Source organism: Abramis brama, assembly GCF_963993115.1.
Source record: "Abramis brama genome assembly, chromosome: 17".
Classification (NCBI taxonomy): domain Eukaryota; kingdom Metazoa; phylum Chordata; class Actinopteri; order Cypriniformes; family Leuciscidae; genus Abramis; species Abramis brama.
In genome coordinates, this window is record NC_139979.1 from 6,876,827 (window position 1) to 6,894,575 (window position 17,749).

Here is a 17,749-nt window from a genome sequence, read left to right on the forward strand (position 1 = left end):
ATAATGCCAGTTGGTGTGGCATCATAGAGCAGACAGTCAGCCTTGCGTCTTCAAGAGCCACCGCCGATGCTGATGCTGAAGTTCAGACGGCAGTAAATCATATTTAAATGTGCTGGAGGCCGACGCGGATATATTTAGCTGTGCACACACACCTCGTTTACAGTGATTTCGCAATGTGAAAAGTGAAAATGTGCTGTTTTTTCCTTTAAAGAGCTGTTTCTATTTGCCCTGATCCATTATTTCATTAGTGTAACCTATGTAGTCAGATTGATAAAGTAATACTTTTGACTTCATTTGAATGTTACCAGATTTGTATTGCAGGCTCCCAGGCAAAGCATTTTTTTTTAAGTGGACAAATATTGGCTTGATCTTCACCACTGAAATGCATGTTTTGCTGCAAGTCAATGACTGTGCATTTCTTATCATCACAGCACAATCCCATATGCCTTCTAAATCCCTTCATTTAATGTTACCATTAAACTCCTCACTGTATGTGTGTTAAAGTAGCAGCGGCATGATCTCCATGCCACTGATTTCCCCTGCGATGAGAACAGCATCATGTTAATTATTTCAACCATCTGCTGCAGCCCGTGATGGAGGCGCCCTCCACCTCACACAGATTTGTACCTGTCAGTCAAATTGCACGACCAACACAAGGCGCCGCGGCGGCGAGAATAAGATCCAACGCATGCAAAGGTCCCGAGGGATCGAGATGTGGTGTGAAATTAATCTGGAGTTCACAATTTTAGCTGGACTCTCTGAATTTACACTCAAAGAAGCCCCAACATCTGCCTATTTTTGGAGTGTTTTGGCATGAGAAATGTCAAATGCTGAACTTTAGGGATTTCTGCTGCTCGTTTTGATTAAAAAAGAGAAGTCTGATCAACAGATATGTTTTTTTAATGGTCCATGCTGAGGATTTCTATTACTTAACATCACAGAATTCTTTAAATTCATTGTTAATATTAACCAATGTTTATGCTGTTGCCCCCCTCCCCCTCCCACTATAGTATACAAATGATGTCACTTCCTGGAGAATGATGTCATTAAGCAACTTGCTTTTTATTTTTGAAAGAAACTCAGCTAATTGATTATCAATTAAAATAATATGCACAAGAAAAAAAAAATATTTTGAAATATTTTGATTAGATAAAGTAAATAAAGAAATAAAAAAACTAGGAAAATATATATATATATATATTTTAAATCTGTTTTTCCATGTTAGATGTAGTTGTCATGGCAACAAAAAAATTTTTTCGTTGTGATATTGTGATGAAAGACTGTATGGTTTCCATGAAATACTTATAGTATTTTACCCAACACAATAAGAAACATTACCGGAATATGAAATTGTTTTCTAAATTTAAATGAGCATATATTTTCTCAAAATTCAGTTAAAAATTAAAACAGAAAATTGTCATTACTTATCAACAGGGTTACAGGTGAAACTCGAAAAATGTGAATATCGTGCAAAGGTTTGTGCATTTCAGTTATTCAAATTAAAAGGTGAAACTAGTATATATAACTATATACATATGCATTATACTTTTCAGAGGGCCGACATTTCTGTATTTAAAATCCTTTTTTTTATTGATTTCATGTAATATTCAAATTTTCTGAGATTTTGAATTTGGGGTTTTCATAAGCTGTAAGCCATAATCATCAAAATGATAACTTTTTCACGATATTCAAATTTTTCAAGCTTCACCTGTAGTAGTTTTTTGACATTACTCAAAACTGACATTAGATTGAGTGGCCACTGTAAATCAGCCAATCGAGTAGAATGATAATCTTAAAGTAACCAAACATCATCTCATTAAACAGCCTGGAAGGTTGATTGGTTTGAGTAATGCAGTGTTGCCAACTATATTTCATTACATGTATGCACATTACAGCAGTGGATGTGTCTTTGTGTTAGAATTTGGGATGAACAGCACCTTAGCAATCATTATTATACAGTATACTATTATAGTGTTTTACAGCCATATTTATTATCTGACCTGGTGTGTGTGGATTAATTTAATCTTACCCTGAAACAAAATACGAGGCTAAATTAAGAAAGAGCAGTGTTTTCTGATCACGGTGACTGATATAGTGTCGCAGTTACACTGCGTCCTCCTGCAGTTATATCTCCTACAGCAAAACACTTTGATTTAATTATTGATTGGTTGAAAACGGCCTTTACTTCTTTGCATATGTGTGTTCATTTCTTTTTGAAGAAATGAAACCTGTTTCCAGACGTAATCTAACCTTGAACGATATGAGAAGACAGAAAGGACTGGGTGGCCCTGCACTTGCCCAGGGTCACTTAATTAATTTGGAGGTGCTGGTTAATACAAAGCACACACGCTGCCCCTGACCGGCCACAGGAGCTCAAAGAGGGGCAGAGAAGTCAGAGTCAACCTTATTCATGACAACAGACTGCTGTGGAACAGCTGTGGCCTTCAAAATTAAATGTTATGAACACCACAATAGACATGAACATATATGCAACATATTACTTTGTTTTACAGGGGTGCAGAGTTCAAGGGAACAGCTGTGAATGAATTAAGAATATAATGTGTTTTTTTTAACATGGAAATTAATAGCTTTTTACAGAAATGTCAGAATGACTTTGTAGGTCCAGACTGTAAACTTTAAGTTTGATAAAGTATAACCTCCCTTCTCTTTGCACAAACTGTCCGTCATCTAGCAATTTAGAATTCCATGAGTTTAGAAAAGATGAGATGAGAATATCGATCGATCGAGATTCAGAAATGTTATTTGCATTTAAAACCAGCTTAAAATTCTCTTCACCTAAAACAACACTTCTAAAATGAAGGGAGAAATACATTGTGCTAAACAACTCATTTTCAAAACACGAAACTGCACTTGCAACTCGTTTTTTTCTACTTTTTATTTAGAATTTTAAATTTTGATAAAATATTAACAATTTGGAATAATATGCACATGTGACAGATGTAAATATGATTCATATTATGAACAATATGAATAATATTAAATAATTCATTATAAGATAATCACTCATGAATAATATTGACACAGTTATATGGACAAGAATCAACATTCTCTTTTCTTTTCAGAGATGGCGAGAAGGGATTTGAAATGTTGTTGAAGTGATGCAGAGAAGTTTTTAATATTCAACAGGTTAGTATGGTATTTTATTGAACAAATGATTTGCCATAGCTCTCTAACAGAGTTGATTGTAAAGCATTATCTATTGTAAAGGGTCATTTCATTATGGTTATTGTAGTGCTGTGCGGGAATTTATTTTAAAGGAAGTACCGTGTCTATATTAAAGCTATACAGTAACATCTTCAGCTGGTCAGCTTGAGATCCTTTCCATCTAAACTGGTTACATAGGCCTATATTAAGCCTAATAGTGAATTTTATGAGCAGTAGGATAGCCAAATTCATCCGTACAGTCACGCAGAGTCGAAGCACAACCACAACCTTGTTCTTCCAAAATGCAAGCAGTTTTTTTTTAACTGCAAGACGGCCAAAAGTAACATAATGTACCTTTAATTTCATGTTTTACTGTTGGCAGGAGCCTCAGTGTGTCACTAATGGCACCACATGCAATTGCAAAAAATAAAGATTGTCTGCCATTGGTTCAGCCGAATGTTTAGTCTCACCCCAAACTCACACCATTGGTTGAGTTGACACACCAAACCATAGAGCAATGTTTGAATACGTCACAAAAATGACTGCTTTTAATTTGCAGAGTAGACAGCAGAAATCAAGTTGTAGAAAACACTAATGAACATGATGAGCTCATTGATGAAATGATAAAAATTTGATATAGATTTTTCACCACAATTTTATTAACATCTAGATCTGAACTAGAACTGTAGAACTCAGCTCTGAATAGCTAACGTTATTCTCCTTCATGGCTCAAGCTCACGGCCCGCCAGCGCTGGAGCAGAGGATGCTGGGAAGGGCACAGTTCTTGCCAGAGTGTAATGGCTGGTGAAAGCAGAAGCAAACTGCACAGAGGCAGATAAAGGTTTCCTCAAGGTGCAGCTCTGTTGACTAGTTAACCCCTTGAAATTATGCCGTAGTTTCAGACTCCGTTCCAAAGTCCCGGAATTGGGTTACAAGATAATTTCACAGGCGACTTGCTTGTCTTACTTGGCAGTTCAACTGGCTAATTGAAGGTGGTGATTTCCGGGCCCTGAAACTGTTTAGGAAATGATACTTTAAATTTGAGTAAAGAGATTTTCTGTGACGTGGACATTGCAGGATTTTTGAATGTATTTTTTTGACCAAGTGCATGATGAAAGTAGCAAACTGAGTCTTGAGTTAGTTGAAGATCAGTATTGAGGTAAAATGCACTTTTCTAATTTAGCATTTGTTTTAATTTCAGGTTGGCCTCATTGATTTAAAAAAATATATTTCTTGGCTGGGAAAACTCATGGGAATTTGTATATATATAGGCTATATATATATATATATATATATATATATATATATGTATATGTTTTTTTTTTAATAGTGCAATTTCTATTAAATTATTATTAAAAAAATCTTATCAGTAATCACAAACGACTGGAAAAATCATTTGACCTGTTTAACATTTATATACATTTTAAAAACTTTTGCTTTATTTTATTTCTATAACTGAGTTCTGACACTCTTTTTGAATAGGACAATCATTCTGTAACTTTCTTTGTATATACTGTAGAGTAATTTGTATTGTGATTAACTGAACTGCATTGAGTCAATAACAATTTTAATTTAATTCACAAAATATTCTTCTAAAACAAAAAAAGGTCCCATAAAAATTAATTTAGAAGATTCCCCACACACTACAGTTTCATACGGATGTCATGTGTAGGTCAGAGAGTATTTTATGATGCACAGAAACCGCATATGAATCTGAGACAATGTCAAGTTAGTGGCTATGCTTTCCTGGGATGCTTTCTACATTATTATGATGACTTCAATAACCATTCAAACTCATCCAATTAGAGAGAGAGAGAGAAAAAAACATTTGTAAAGACATTCATAAAAAAGAAAAGCCACTTCATATTTGCCAACAAAACTAATTTCAAGTCTAATTTGTTTTAAGTTTATGAAAAACAAATTCTGTCAAGTGTGTCAAAACCTTCGAAGGTAGATATAAGAAGTCAGGACGACGTGAACGCGCAGAAAAGCACGAGACAGTCAAAAGCGCAACACACGACCAACATTTCCCAGCCTTTTTTGTCAGCCGAGCCCATATATAAATTAATTATTATTTAGGCTACTTTAAGAAGGCTACCTAGTTTGGTTTAAAGTAATACTAAAACGTGGTGCTTTCAAATGATGCTTGGTGCAATTTAGAAAGCAAGAAGCGATCTAAGCGATAATCTATTTTACTTTAGGTAGGTGTGGTTCTAACTTCAACCACACCTGTTCCAAAACCCCGCCCTCCAAATAATGGCAGCCAATCAGATTTTAGCAAACCCGGATACGGATGATTGACAGGTAGGGCAAAAAAAAAAAAACAAAAAAAAAAAACGCGCGAGGCACTCCTCACTAGGGTTGTCACAACGACAATTGTAATTTCCGATGCACATATCTATTAGGTAGTAGGAACACTTTATACTCGATAAATAAATTAAATCATCCATAGGCTAGGCTACTTAAGTTTCTTTTATTCGAGATTTCTATCTATCAAACCTTTTAAATAACTTTTTTGAAAATTCAAAAATAATGAACACGTTTGGCGTAAGTTTAGTGCTTTTTGGAACAATAATCCTTATGAACAGTGAAGTTTAACAGCCATACATGTAAAAGATTGTGTGTGTACGGCGCCCGCGGTGGATCAAACTTCATGTTCAAACAAAAGCGCGAAACGCCTTCCCCTCTGCCGTCAGTCCGAGCGGACCGCAGCTCCGCGCGCACACACACACACATATAGGCTACACGCACGCACTGAGCGAGGGGGACGCGCGTGTGAGAGCAAGAGCCTGTGAATAATAATCCTCATTCCTTCTGCGACCCGTTCGGTTCTTGGATGATCCATAATAACCTCTAATAACAACCTATAATAATATTTAATAATCAATAATCATCCGGATCAACATGTCCCGCAGAAAGCAGAGCAACCCCCGGCAAATCAAACGTAAGTTACTCGGTTTGTGATTATTACTGTTATTTGTTTCTAAGCCAGGCGGAGTAAAGTTGGATGAAAGGGAGACAGAGATCGATCAGTTTATTATCACAACTGATAGTAGCAGCAGCTACAAATGTCTTTCTTTTAGTCCTTCTTTAAATTATCTTTGTTGTTTCGGTGTTTTTGTATTTAACGAGACTTATTTTTCGCGTGATACAATCAATGTAAAATATTTAAGTCTTGTTTGTTATGCTTTCGTTTTGCACATTCTTCGTTAATATTCTTTTATTCTTATTGAGATGTAGAATGTGCTTATTTCATGCTGAAAGTTTCATATGACAATCACAGGAACTGACTAAAGTAGTTGTTTTAGATTTGAAGATGATTCTTTCAGAGGGTCTGTTGACAGTCAGTTTATCTTTCAGTGTTTTTATTTTATTTTATTTGTTGAGGCATGTGGAGATGTTTTTTCATAATGATGCAGTTAGTGACATTTAAAGACTTGCTTATTATGTTTTTATTTTGCATTTATTTATTCTTAATGCATATTCTAGTTTTATAGAACCTTTTCAGGCAGAATAAAAAAAACTGTTTTTAAGTGCATTTATAATAGTAATGCATGTGTTTGCTTAGTGCTGAAAGTTTCATAGAATCTCTTGCACTGATTTGTAATTTTATGTTCAGATGATTCTTTAAAAAGGTGAGACAATGTGTTTTGAGTCAGTTCATCTTTCAGTCTTTTTGTATTTGGGCATGTGAAGATGTTTTCCACGATTAACAGGTGATGATTTTTTCAAGGTTTAATTTTTACAATTGTTCTAGTTTTATGGTGGCTTCGAACGCATAATAAATGCTGATAGTTGAGTTGTCCCTCAGTTTTTAGTTCACTGTAGTTTTAAAACATTTCCAGCTTTTCTTGTAAAGGGTCTTTTTAGAATCTGATATCGATATCATGAAATAAATATTGCCCAAAATCCCTCACACAGACTGAAATATATTTTCTATAATGTAAGCAAATTAAATATTGTATTTTTACTCAATATAGGCTAGTTGTATTCTTCGAATGCATCCTTCCAAAAGTATTTCTGTAGTCTAAAATAAATTTCATATTTAATGAATATGACACATCTCAGCCTAGAATAATCTGCAGAGCTCTACAGAGTTAAATAAATAATGTGTTTCATAAAATATACACCATCAGTAGCTTGAGCATTTCCATTTTTCAGGCCTATTTTTGAACACTGTTATGATGGTACTTGAATATTTTTTGCACTTCAGGAAGTGAAAAGATCAGACAATAAAATTGCGGTTCTGTCTTTTATACAATAATTAAATGAGCTGGCTTTTGTGGCATTTATCTTTTGCGAATGAAAGAGTCGAAGTGCGATCGCTGGTCTGGGCCCTTAGCAGCCTGTGTGTGTGTGTGTGTGTGTGTGTGGACCGCAGGGAGGAAGGATGAAGGATGAAGGATCTTCTTTCTCTGTTGTGAAATGTTTTTTTAGAAACAGGTTAAACTGAGCCAAGGGGTTGAGAACAAGCGAGATAAACTAGTTGCACAATTCTGAAAGCCATATAATTTATTGTCGCTGCTCGATATTTGTATGTGTGTCATGCAGAGTGTGTACATAGTGAAAGAAAAAGCTTCTCTTTGAGTGTGTGCGCGCATGAGATGGTGCGTGCTATTTTGAGCTTAAATGTAACTTTTTGAAAAATATATATTTCTTTGAAAATGTCTCCTTTCAATAATCCAGACACTGAAACATTAAGACGTATTGCAGTGAGTGTGTGAGAGCAAATATTGTTTGACTGTACCAGTGTACAGTACAGTAAACACAAATACGATTGAAGGCTTTCGGTCGTATTTTGTTTGATGTGGTACTTTCTGTTATCATTCGACAAGCATGACAGCTTTAGAATAGCAGAAATGAGCTAGAGTCATTAAACTGTTGACCGAGGCGTTTGCATGCAAATCGATCTGCGACGATTTCCCCTTTTGATACGTCCAGGAAACTGAGGTCCGAGTTATCTAACAGCTCTCACAGCTCCGTTACTAGAGCATTCATAATATCAGGGTATTGTCTCTGGCTCTGAAAGGTCACGCGAAGCCCATAGTTCCTCTCTCCGGCACTTCAGGAAGAGGAAGAGAGATCCAGTGAACAGAGAGACCGAGTCATTCTAAAGGACAAAAAGGTTGTTGGGCACCGTACGCCCCCTCCATACGTTGGACGGTTATCTAAAATTGTGATTTATGCAGTATTTTAATATTTTGCTTATTCTCTCCCCTTGGGTGCTCTCTGAGCAATGATAAAAAGGCCGTGCTGAAAAAGCACCATTAATTTGCACCGATGCCTGTGAGATAGGGCCAGATAATGGGAAAGATAAGGCGGGGAGATATACCATCAGAGCTGCGATTATTACCATTAAAATTCCAACCCAGCAATCTGCAGCCGGCTGATAATTCCCTCTCCGTTTCCACCACTTTGGATGATAAGGCAAAAAATAGTCATCCACCGCTCCTTGATTAGGCTGCCTGGATATCCCGATAATACTGTGATAAATTATGTATTTCTCCTCCTTGTTTTTTTGGCCCTGAAACGTTACATCTGATTCCATTTTTTTTTTTTTTTATCAATATTTATTTTGCGCTAGTTTTGGTCCCCGCCCCCACCGGCGAAGCGAAGACCCCTCTCGCCCTCTCCTCTTTCAGTTCTTCTCATCGTAATAAGAGTTTGATAGAGAGGTGATGGAGGGTGAGATGTTTTGTATGGGAGCTCATATCGGCGTTATCAGCTCATCTTCACGAGCGGCTGCTTGCTGCTGTTGTTTTTAGCCCTTATCACCTCATGCCAATATGCCAATAAATTGGGCCGATTGTTAACCGGGCCGAGCCGGGGCCAGCGAAAATTTATGACAGGAAGAGATGAAAATATGGCTGATGTGTTTGGATGGAGCTCGATTAGCTTCGCAGGAGAGTGTGATGTCTCAGTCTGCGTTGAGGAATGCCTGTTGGCGCTGTAATAGGCAGGGCAGATACACCGGTTGGGGAATGGAAAGCGTGCCCCGTGGTGTAATTTGTCTGTAAAATAGCCATTCGTGTTGCACATGTGGGGTTGGAGAGCAGGCATGGGGTGATGGGTATAGCCTCTCTCCATCTGTTCACGCTCTCTGCAGCATCACTTCTGCTTTGTGAGATGCTACGGTTTCTCTTTCAGCTCTGTTTCCAAAGCCAGCGAGTGCATTGTTGTGTACTTCCTACATGGGTATCATAATACATTTGTGCATTTGGCAGATGCTTTTATCCAAAGCGACTTGAATTGCATTTATGGCGTCCTTTTAATCAGTTCATGCATTCCCTGAGAATTGAACCCGTGACCTTGGCGACGCTAGCGTCACGGCTGTCACCACCATAGACTTCGGGAGCCAGTATTTGATGTTGGTGATGCTGCTCGTCTGCACTTCATTACACACCGCTCTGTTTGTTGTAAGGGTGGCTAAAAGTTTTAAAAGTTCTATTTTTAGGCTGATTTGCCACAGTGGTCTAACAGCGACTGTCAGTGTTAAGATGATGGACTCATCCAATCAAATCAAAGAAGGCGGGCTTTACTGCTCACAGGCTCTGAACATGAATTTCAGTGTGACACTTCAGTTTTAACGGTTTTGACAATTCTTTTTTGATAGACATGTTAGATGACTAGGTAAAACCCAGTGATGCGAACTATACTCATCTTTTTTTGTCAAATTTTGTTGCAGTTTTGAATTAAAGGCTACCATTTTGATTTTATGTAATTCATAACATCAAGAAACATTAACAGAGCAGTTTTCAGGAATATTAGGGTAACGATCCCCTGACCCAAATTTAATTTGCAAATTGAATAGTTTATAATATCATACAATAAATGTTTGTTTCTTTATCTTCTTTCTTTTTCTTTATTCCATTTAAATCCTATAATTATGTAATACCTTTAAACAAAAAGGAGCATTATCCCTTTTTGTTTTCCCCAATATTTACCCCCCTAATAAAAAAAAAATTAATTGAATGGAAGTTATTTTGTCTCAATTTATGTCAGCAGTGCTACACAAATAGCTCTCACAATTGCTTTCAGTAGAGTTTGGCATTAGCATGGATACATTAGTACATATTTAATTAGATTAGACTTTTGGTATTTAATAATCAACATATTGTTTTTCACTGAGCTTGTCACAGTGCATTCTAGGATTGCCTTTTCCCTAATGAGAGATCCAAAGGGACGATCACAGAGACAGCAGTTTGTAGCAACCTAAAGTCATTAATTTCAAACAACTGTTGGCGATTTGACTTTATGCAAATGAGCAGCAATGCCTTACAATGCTGTCTAAGTAGGATGTTCACTAGGTTTTGGAGCAAAACTAATTCTAACCAATTCAACAACATGGTCAGGAGCGGACTGTTTCAAACCTTTTTGAGCCTCTTCCAAACCAATTCGCACTGTTTCTCAGTTTTCAGCTGACAAAGGAAACGTCTGACTGAAATAGCTACATTACTTAAAAAGTGTATTCGCGATCCAGTGCCAATCCAAATGATTATTACGCTCGAACTGAAGTATATGGAGGATTTGCCAGCTTTCTGTGTTGGAAAATAATAGTCAGAGATCTCGGGTGGAGGTTTGTTGTTGCTATGTGTCAATGTATGTGCGTAATGGACTTTCAGTATGACTTCATAATGAGTGTGTGATTGTCATCTCGGCTCCGCCCAGCAGATGATGATGTCATACGAGAGCTCCATCAGGCCTATCAGGTGACACGTCTATCTCTGGACGGGGTTTATCACAGACTCAACTTATAATGGTGCAGTGAGAGTGTTTGCTGACTTGGCTGCCAACATGTCAGTGTGTGTGTGCATGGATATGTTTATGTTGGAGATGAAACTGTGTGGTTTGAATTCTGTGGTTTACCAGTCAGTCAGTTTAGTATATTTTGTTCTATTTTTATGCCTTTTTGTTTTATCAAATTATTGAATGTATATGGTGCTTACATCTTTGTGTCTGCGGTCTGGTCGATGTGTTTCATCATCGGGGAAATTCTGACGCGTGAAGACTGTGTGTGTGTGTGTGTGTGTGAGTAAGTATATTGTGTTCTATTGAACTGTTGTCCAAACCAGCTCAAGCATTCATTGGTTTTGGAGGAGAATGTCATTGTGGTAATAATAAAACTCCTTTGAGATGACTTTCTCATATTTGAGACTTTTTTTTTTTTTGTTAGATTCCACTGATGAAAGTGTGCAGTTTTTTGTTTTCCTTATAGATTTGTCTCATGACGAATAGCTGCTAGATGCCAACTTTCCTTTTCGACATCTGTTGGCTGCCAATAACAGCTTGCGTAGTTTTGCCTTGTCTAAGCTGAAGGAGCCATTTGTATCCACAAACTTATAGAAAGCAAATGCTCCAATGTACTGACAATATTTTTCAGTCTTCTGCTTTTATCAATTACTCAAATGCAAATGCTTGGTCGATGTATTGAAATCGCGTGGTTGCGTTCAAAATACATGCATTCCTGCCTCAATAATTTAGTTCACCCAGTAGGATTAGTTCACCCAAAAATAAAAATTCTGCCATTAATTACTCACCCTCATGTCATTCCTCATGTTCTTCGCAACACAAGTGAAGATTTTTTTGTAGAAATCTGAGAGCTTTCTGTTCTTCCATTGACAATTACACAACTACCACTTTGATGCTTTGAAAAAGTTAATAAAGAGATTGTAAAGTCGTAAAATTCATCGTAAAAATATTAATTGAGCGGTTTATTTCAAACTTTCTGAAGAGACTTGATTGCTGTATATGATGAACAGATTTAATATAGTCTTTTATTCACATTGATCAGTGAACATAAACAGAAGCTCAACCGAACCTGCTTGACGCGTGAGAACAAACCTCATTGGTTCTTGTAGAAGCTCAAACGTGCTGCGTAGCACGAGAATGAACCTCATTGGTTCTTGTAGAAGCTCAAACGTGCTGCGTAACTCGAGAATGAACCTCAATGGTTCTTGCACGTCAAGCAAACATGCTGGAGCTTCCGTTTACCTCAACTGTGTGAGTTAATGAATGTTTATATGTGAATAAAAGCCTAAATTCAATCAGTTCATCATATAAAGCGAATTTGGACTTAACCGCTCAATTCATATGGATTAGCTTTATCTCTTTATGAACTTTTGCTAAGCTTCAAAGTGGTAGTTGTGTAGCTGTCTATGGAGGGACAGAAAACTCTCAGATTTAATAAAAAAATCTTCATTTGTGTTCCGAAGATGAACGGAAGTCTTACGGGTTTAGAACGACATGAGGGCGAGTAATTTATGACAGAACTATCCCTTTAAGTGGACAAGTTATGTTCAAATATCAATATCATATCAAGCAAATATCAAGCAAAAGAGTGGGGTTTGTTTTGGTTAAACCCTTGAATATCTTTTTTTATACTATGATATTTTATACTGTACATGTGGAATGGATGAAATACCCTTGTTTTGTTCGTTTTTTCATCTTGTTTTGTTGACTTTTTTCTTGTTCTCAACTGGACACTTATCATGTTGTTTATTAAAAAAAAATGATGGATTAAAAATAAGAATAATAATAAAAAACTAGGGAAGCTGTTTTAATGACAAAATTACCAGAAAAAAAGCCTGATGCATTTCTGAACGTAGAGCAGTCGGAGAATAAAAATGGTTTACCTTAAAGAGAAAACTGTTTGTAAAATGCAACACAAAATGGGTTTCGTTATGAATTACAATCTGAATATTTTCCAAATGCAGCAATACATGCAATTGCAAAGCTTTTTGTAGCTTTGCGTTTATGTAAAGTATACATCATAGAGTATGCTTCAGGTCTTGTTATTGTCACTGGTTTCATTTGTAAGAGTTCCGTTGAGCAAGTGTGTATGTAGAGTGACCATCTGCGTTTCCTGGGAGGAAAATACAGATGTGTGTAAAGAGTTTGCACATCCATCATTAGAGAGGAGGAATGCTGTCATTTTTGACTCTCTGAACATTCCCCTTTTCCTTTTCTCTCTCGCTGTCAGTTTGTCTGTCTGTTTCTCTCGCTGTGTTGGAAAACAGTCTATGATGCATCAGGGTTGGCGGTTTCAAAAGGTGGAGGTCATTTCCTGTCAAAGTTTCCTCTTTATCTTCCTTTTTCCTGAATTCCTCACGAATGATTCCAGAGCTGACAGTTTGCCTTCCTTGGCTGTGATATTTGTACAGAAAAAAAAAACGCTTTAAACAATATCTTTATCTTAAGAGAGCAACTCATCAATTTACGGTTGTCACTTCAGATTCACATTAGCTTTAATCCCGAATCATTAATTCTCAGAAACCTGTTAGTTGGTAAGCATGCAGTATTTTTCCTCACAATTGATGAGCTTGATGAAAGCGATAGTTCACCCAAAAAAGAAGATTTTGACTCTCCCTTATGTTGTTCAAATCAAAACCTAAAAAAGTATACAAATTATATAAATATATTATGCAAATAAATCTAAATAAATATTTTATTCACGTTATGTTCAAAAGTTTGGGTTAGGCTAAATATTTTTTTTTTAAAGAAATTTGTACTTTTAATCAGCAAGGATGCATTTAATTCTATTCCTCCTCCATTTTAAAATATATTGCTGTAGAAAACTGTTCCTTTAAATTGTAATAATATTTCACAATATTGCTAATTTTACTGTATTTTGATCAAATAAATGCAGCCTTTGTGAACATTTAACAAAAACATTTAAAAATCTTGCTGACCCCAAACTTTTTGAAAGGTACTGTATATAGTCTGAATTACTCGTTTGAGCTATTTCAACTACTTCAATGGTATTTAATGGTTGGTTTCTCCTTTTCTGCTTGGCATGAGGGTGAGTAAATGATTTTTGGCTGAACTGTCCCTTTAAGTCAACTTTTTCCTTTCACTCTGTCTTGAAGGACCTAACAAGATCAAATCGCAGAAATCGTACTTGACTAATCTGTGTCGTCTGTTGTTTAGTTTATTTAGCTGTGATATCAGTGATCAGTCTATTGAGCTCCAGGTAACAATTGACTTTCAGCCTCAGAGTTAATAGCCTTGTGTCTTGCTTGTACAGATCGATATTGGTATTAATTAATCAGCGCTATCGGCCATGCGATCTGGTTCTATTTGTTGTTACATCAGCGTAATATCAATAGGGAAAGTGTACTCCCTGATCGCCATGGCAACTTCATCGCTCAGGTCAAAGAAAGTTTATCTTATCTTGCTGCTGAGAGTGGCAAACTGCTTAGAAATCTAGTTTAGACTCTCAGATCATCGATTGGGCCCTTTCTGTTTTTCTCTCTGTCTCTCTCTCTATCTCTCTCTGGCCTCATTTTGATCAAAACAGAAATGGAAGGTTGGAACATCAGTATTTAAAGTCTGATACTGCATGCCCTGAGGAAGGAAAAATCACAAATGAGATCTCTTTTACATCTCAATTGTTTCTTCAAGGCACCAATGAGATTAAACAACAGAGTTTTTTTTTCTCCTGAGAAAAGGACCCCAGTAATCTAACTTTTGTCTTGAGTTTCAGAAGAGATCTCAAACTGTTTTCAGATTAATCAAGATACCAAGTTTTGTGATTAAAGGCTCAAATTGACACCAAATTATCTGAGATATGCTATCAATGTTAGCTCTATCCTCTTCCTGTATTTCAACAATTGTCTCAATTTGTGTCTATTTTATTTTTAATTTAAAGTGCCCCATTATACGTTTTTTTTTTTTATTGTACCGTTCATGCAGTGTAATATAGCTGTTTGTAAATGTAAAAGGTCTTTAAAGGTTTAAATGATAAGATCTTCTCCTAAAAGAAAGAATTGATTCTGAACTGAATAAAGCGATTCATCAGTAATTTCAGAGTCACTTCCTTTTAGCAACGTAACAATGTAACAAATTTGCATAAAGCCCGCCTAATATTTTCATTGGCTGCCCGCGAACGATGTTTATTTTTACTCACTCTCAAACACTACTTGTAACTGAGGCCTGGAAGTGTGTTGTCAACATGTTGAGAAGATGCTGTTTTCAGCGCTGCAAATCCAATTCGCATTCACTTCAAAAGGATGAGGATTCGCTGGAATTGATACAGAAACAAAACTATGCCACGTTACTTTTCGTATCGTATATCATTAGTGATTCGTGACCAATCAGAGCAGAGGAGACCAATCGCAATAGACTGGGCTGTCTGACCAATCAGAACATAGAATATACTCAGAAAGGCAGTGTTTAAAGAGATAGAATTTGTGAATGAACCATTTCCAGGCTCTTTGAGAAATGAGGTGATGCAGCAGTATTTTTTTTTATCTTTGATGTATGTAAACCTATTGTAGAAGACCTCCAAAGCAAAATTAGGAACCGTTAAAATAGCACAATTGGGGCACTTTAAGGAGTTTCTTAGGTATTTTTTTTAACCTCTGACCAATACAATTGTCCTTTTAGCTGGAGGGTTTTAGAACCGGTTTAGTCTGAAGCGGGGACTTTTATAAATAAAATTAAGCTGCGATTGTCAGATCGAGTGTGGATTTAGTTGATGTGTGTGCAGGTGTCTGTCAGTCCAAATTAATGTATATTAATAATCAAATATGAATAAGGAGAAATTAATGGTGTAATTTGAGAAACATTATACAACCCAAACCCTTATTAGAAACTTTTCTCCCACTACAAAATATTATATTATACACATATACACATAAATAATATTCAAGTTGTTTGCTTTCCTTCAGCAGTTCATTCATATTTGGTGTGTCTGTGTATTATCAGTAAAGGTTTTCACGAAAGCTCTATTAAAAACTGTTTCATATTAATCAGAGGTAGTTCTAGGGCTCTCACGGATATGTAAGAGGTGAGCCTGATGTAATTTTATGTTAGTTTATTTATTTATTAATTTTTATGAAAGTGCCCATCTGATTGTTCAGGCATCAGATGAAGACTAACACACATGCACACAACCATACACACACTCGCACAAATGAATGACTCTCATCAAATATATAGATCAGAACAAAATATTTAAAGATATTCTCTTTTTTTCTAAACATGGCACTGTATACCATACCTGTGTAAAGACCAGTGTTGGGAAAGCTACTTTAAAACTAGCCTCTAAGGGTGTAACTATATATATATATATATATATATATATATATATATATATATATATATATGTATATGTATGTATATATATGTGTGTATGTATGTGTATGTATATGTGTATATGGCATAATGGCACAAAAAACATTTAAAAAATTAAATTTACTAAAAATAAAACTAATAAAACTTAACTTATTGAAAGCATAATGATGAATGATGAAGATTGAGCTATTTTCATGTTAATGAAAGATGTAGGTTAGTAGGAAAGCTACTTTAAGTAAGTTACTCCCCAACATTAGTGCAGCCTTTCTGCGATATACGACAACTTCTCTCTTTGTCTTTCCCACTTGTTCTCCCAGAGGTCCCAGTTATGGCCCAGTTTGCGATTTGGTTCCAGCTTGGTTATATACCTCATCAGGCTCAGAATAGCCCCCAGGGATCCCAACACACAGACGCTCGTATCACCCAGCCCCCCATACCCCCCCCCCCCCCCCGGCCCACTCCTGCCTTGGGGATTCTCTATTTGGCCCCTGCCAAAAGGGGAAACAGCCAGAAAGAGAGTGAAGGGGCAACATCATGAATTCACTCATTTCACTCGCACGTCAACGTCACCTTGGCTCCGAACATCACCGGCGTGGATACGGCTCAATTAAGTGCGTTTCACGGGTTAGACCGCCAATCTGCCCGCCAAAATTTTATCAGCGGAAATCTTAGCATGTAATGAATATGGATATTGACTTGTGTTAAGCTTGTTTATGTGTGTGTGAGGCATGGAGTTGAACACAAACACACAATCCAGTGCTTCTCAGAATGAATGTGACTTTAGCCAGTATCAGTATTAGATTTAGATTCAGGAGCGGAGGAAGAGGAAGTGAGGAAGAGGAAGAGTGTTTCTTTCTGAGACATAGAGTTCACAGTTATATTTTATTTAAATATGAACTCACTGATGCACTTCTTAATGCTTAATTGAAGTCCCAACCTTGTCTCAGACGTTTCACCGGTCCTAACATTTTAGGGGGGATTTTTATGAGAAATGTTTGCATTCATATTGAGGAAATCTGAGCATAGTTTGAGACATTGTTTAGATCTCTTTTGAAGACAAATTAAACTTTTGTTCTCCATTTTGCAATCTTCCAGTTCTGCCTTGATTGGAAAATCTCATCTGAACTGTAGAAGAGACACGTGATTTCTCAGTAGAAATGTCTTTGATTTTCATTCAGTCATTCTCATTGTCTTTTGAGATCTTAAAGAGATCTAATTTTTGTGATTTTGTTTTCTTTATCTTTGCAATGGAGATGTTGATTGGACACAAATTCACTTCTTGAGCTTATGATGATGATGATGTTACTTATATTTCACTCATTTCACACACTGACCTTAAGCTGGTGACAGACATATTGAAGTGTGAGTTTCTGGCAGGAATTAGTGGAGCTGGTGTGTATCTGATGGGGGGGTTTGGGCATTTCTCTGGCATTTCTTGGGAAACATCATTAAGGGAAAGGTGCTGGGGAGGATTAAACATCAGGCCTTTCACTTCAATTTGTACATCAGT

The 17,749-nt window shown here is 36.5% G+C and overlaps 1 protein-coding gene across 1 annotated transcript in view; it reads left to right on the forward strand.

Moving 5' to 3' along the window:
• Nucleotides 1-5,859: 5,859 nt before the first annotated feature.
• zfpm2a (zinc finger protein, FOG family member 2a) overlaps nt 5,860-17,749 on the forward strand; it is a 155,876-nt gene continuing 143,986 nt past the window's right edge. Inside the window, exon 1 of the mRNA XM_084088484.1 lies at nt 5,860-6,109. Within this exon, the coding sequence (XP_083944610.1) occupies nt 6,070-6,109 (40 nt within the window). The 5' untranslated portion in view covers nt 5,860-6,069. The remainder of the gene's footprint in view (nt 6,110-17,749) is intronic.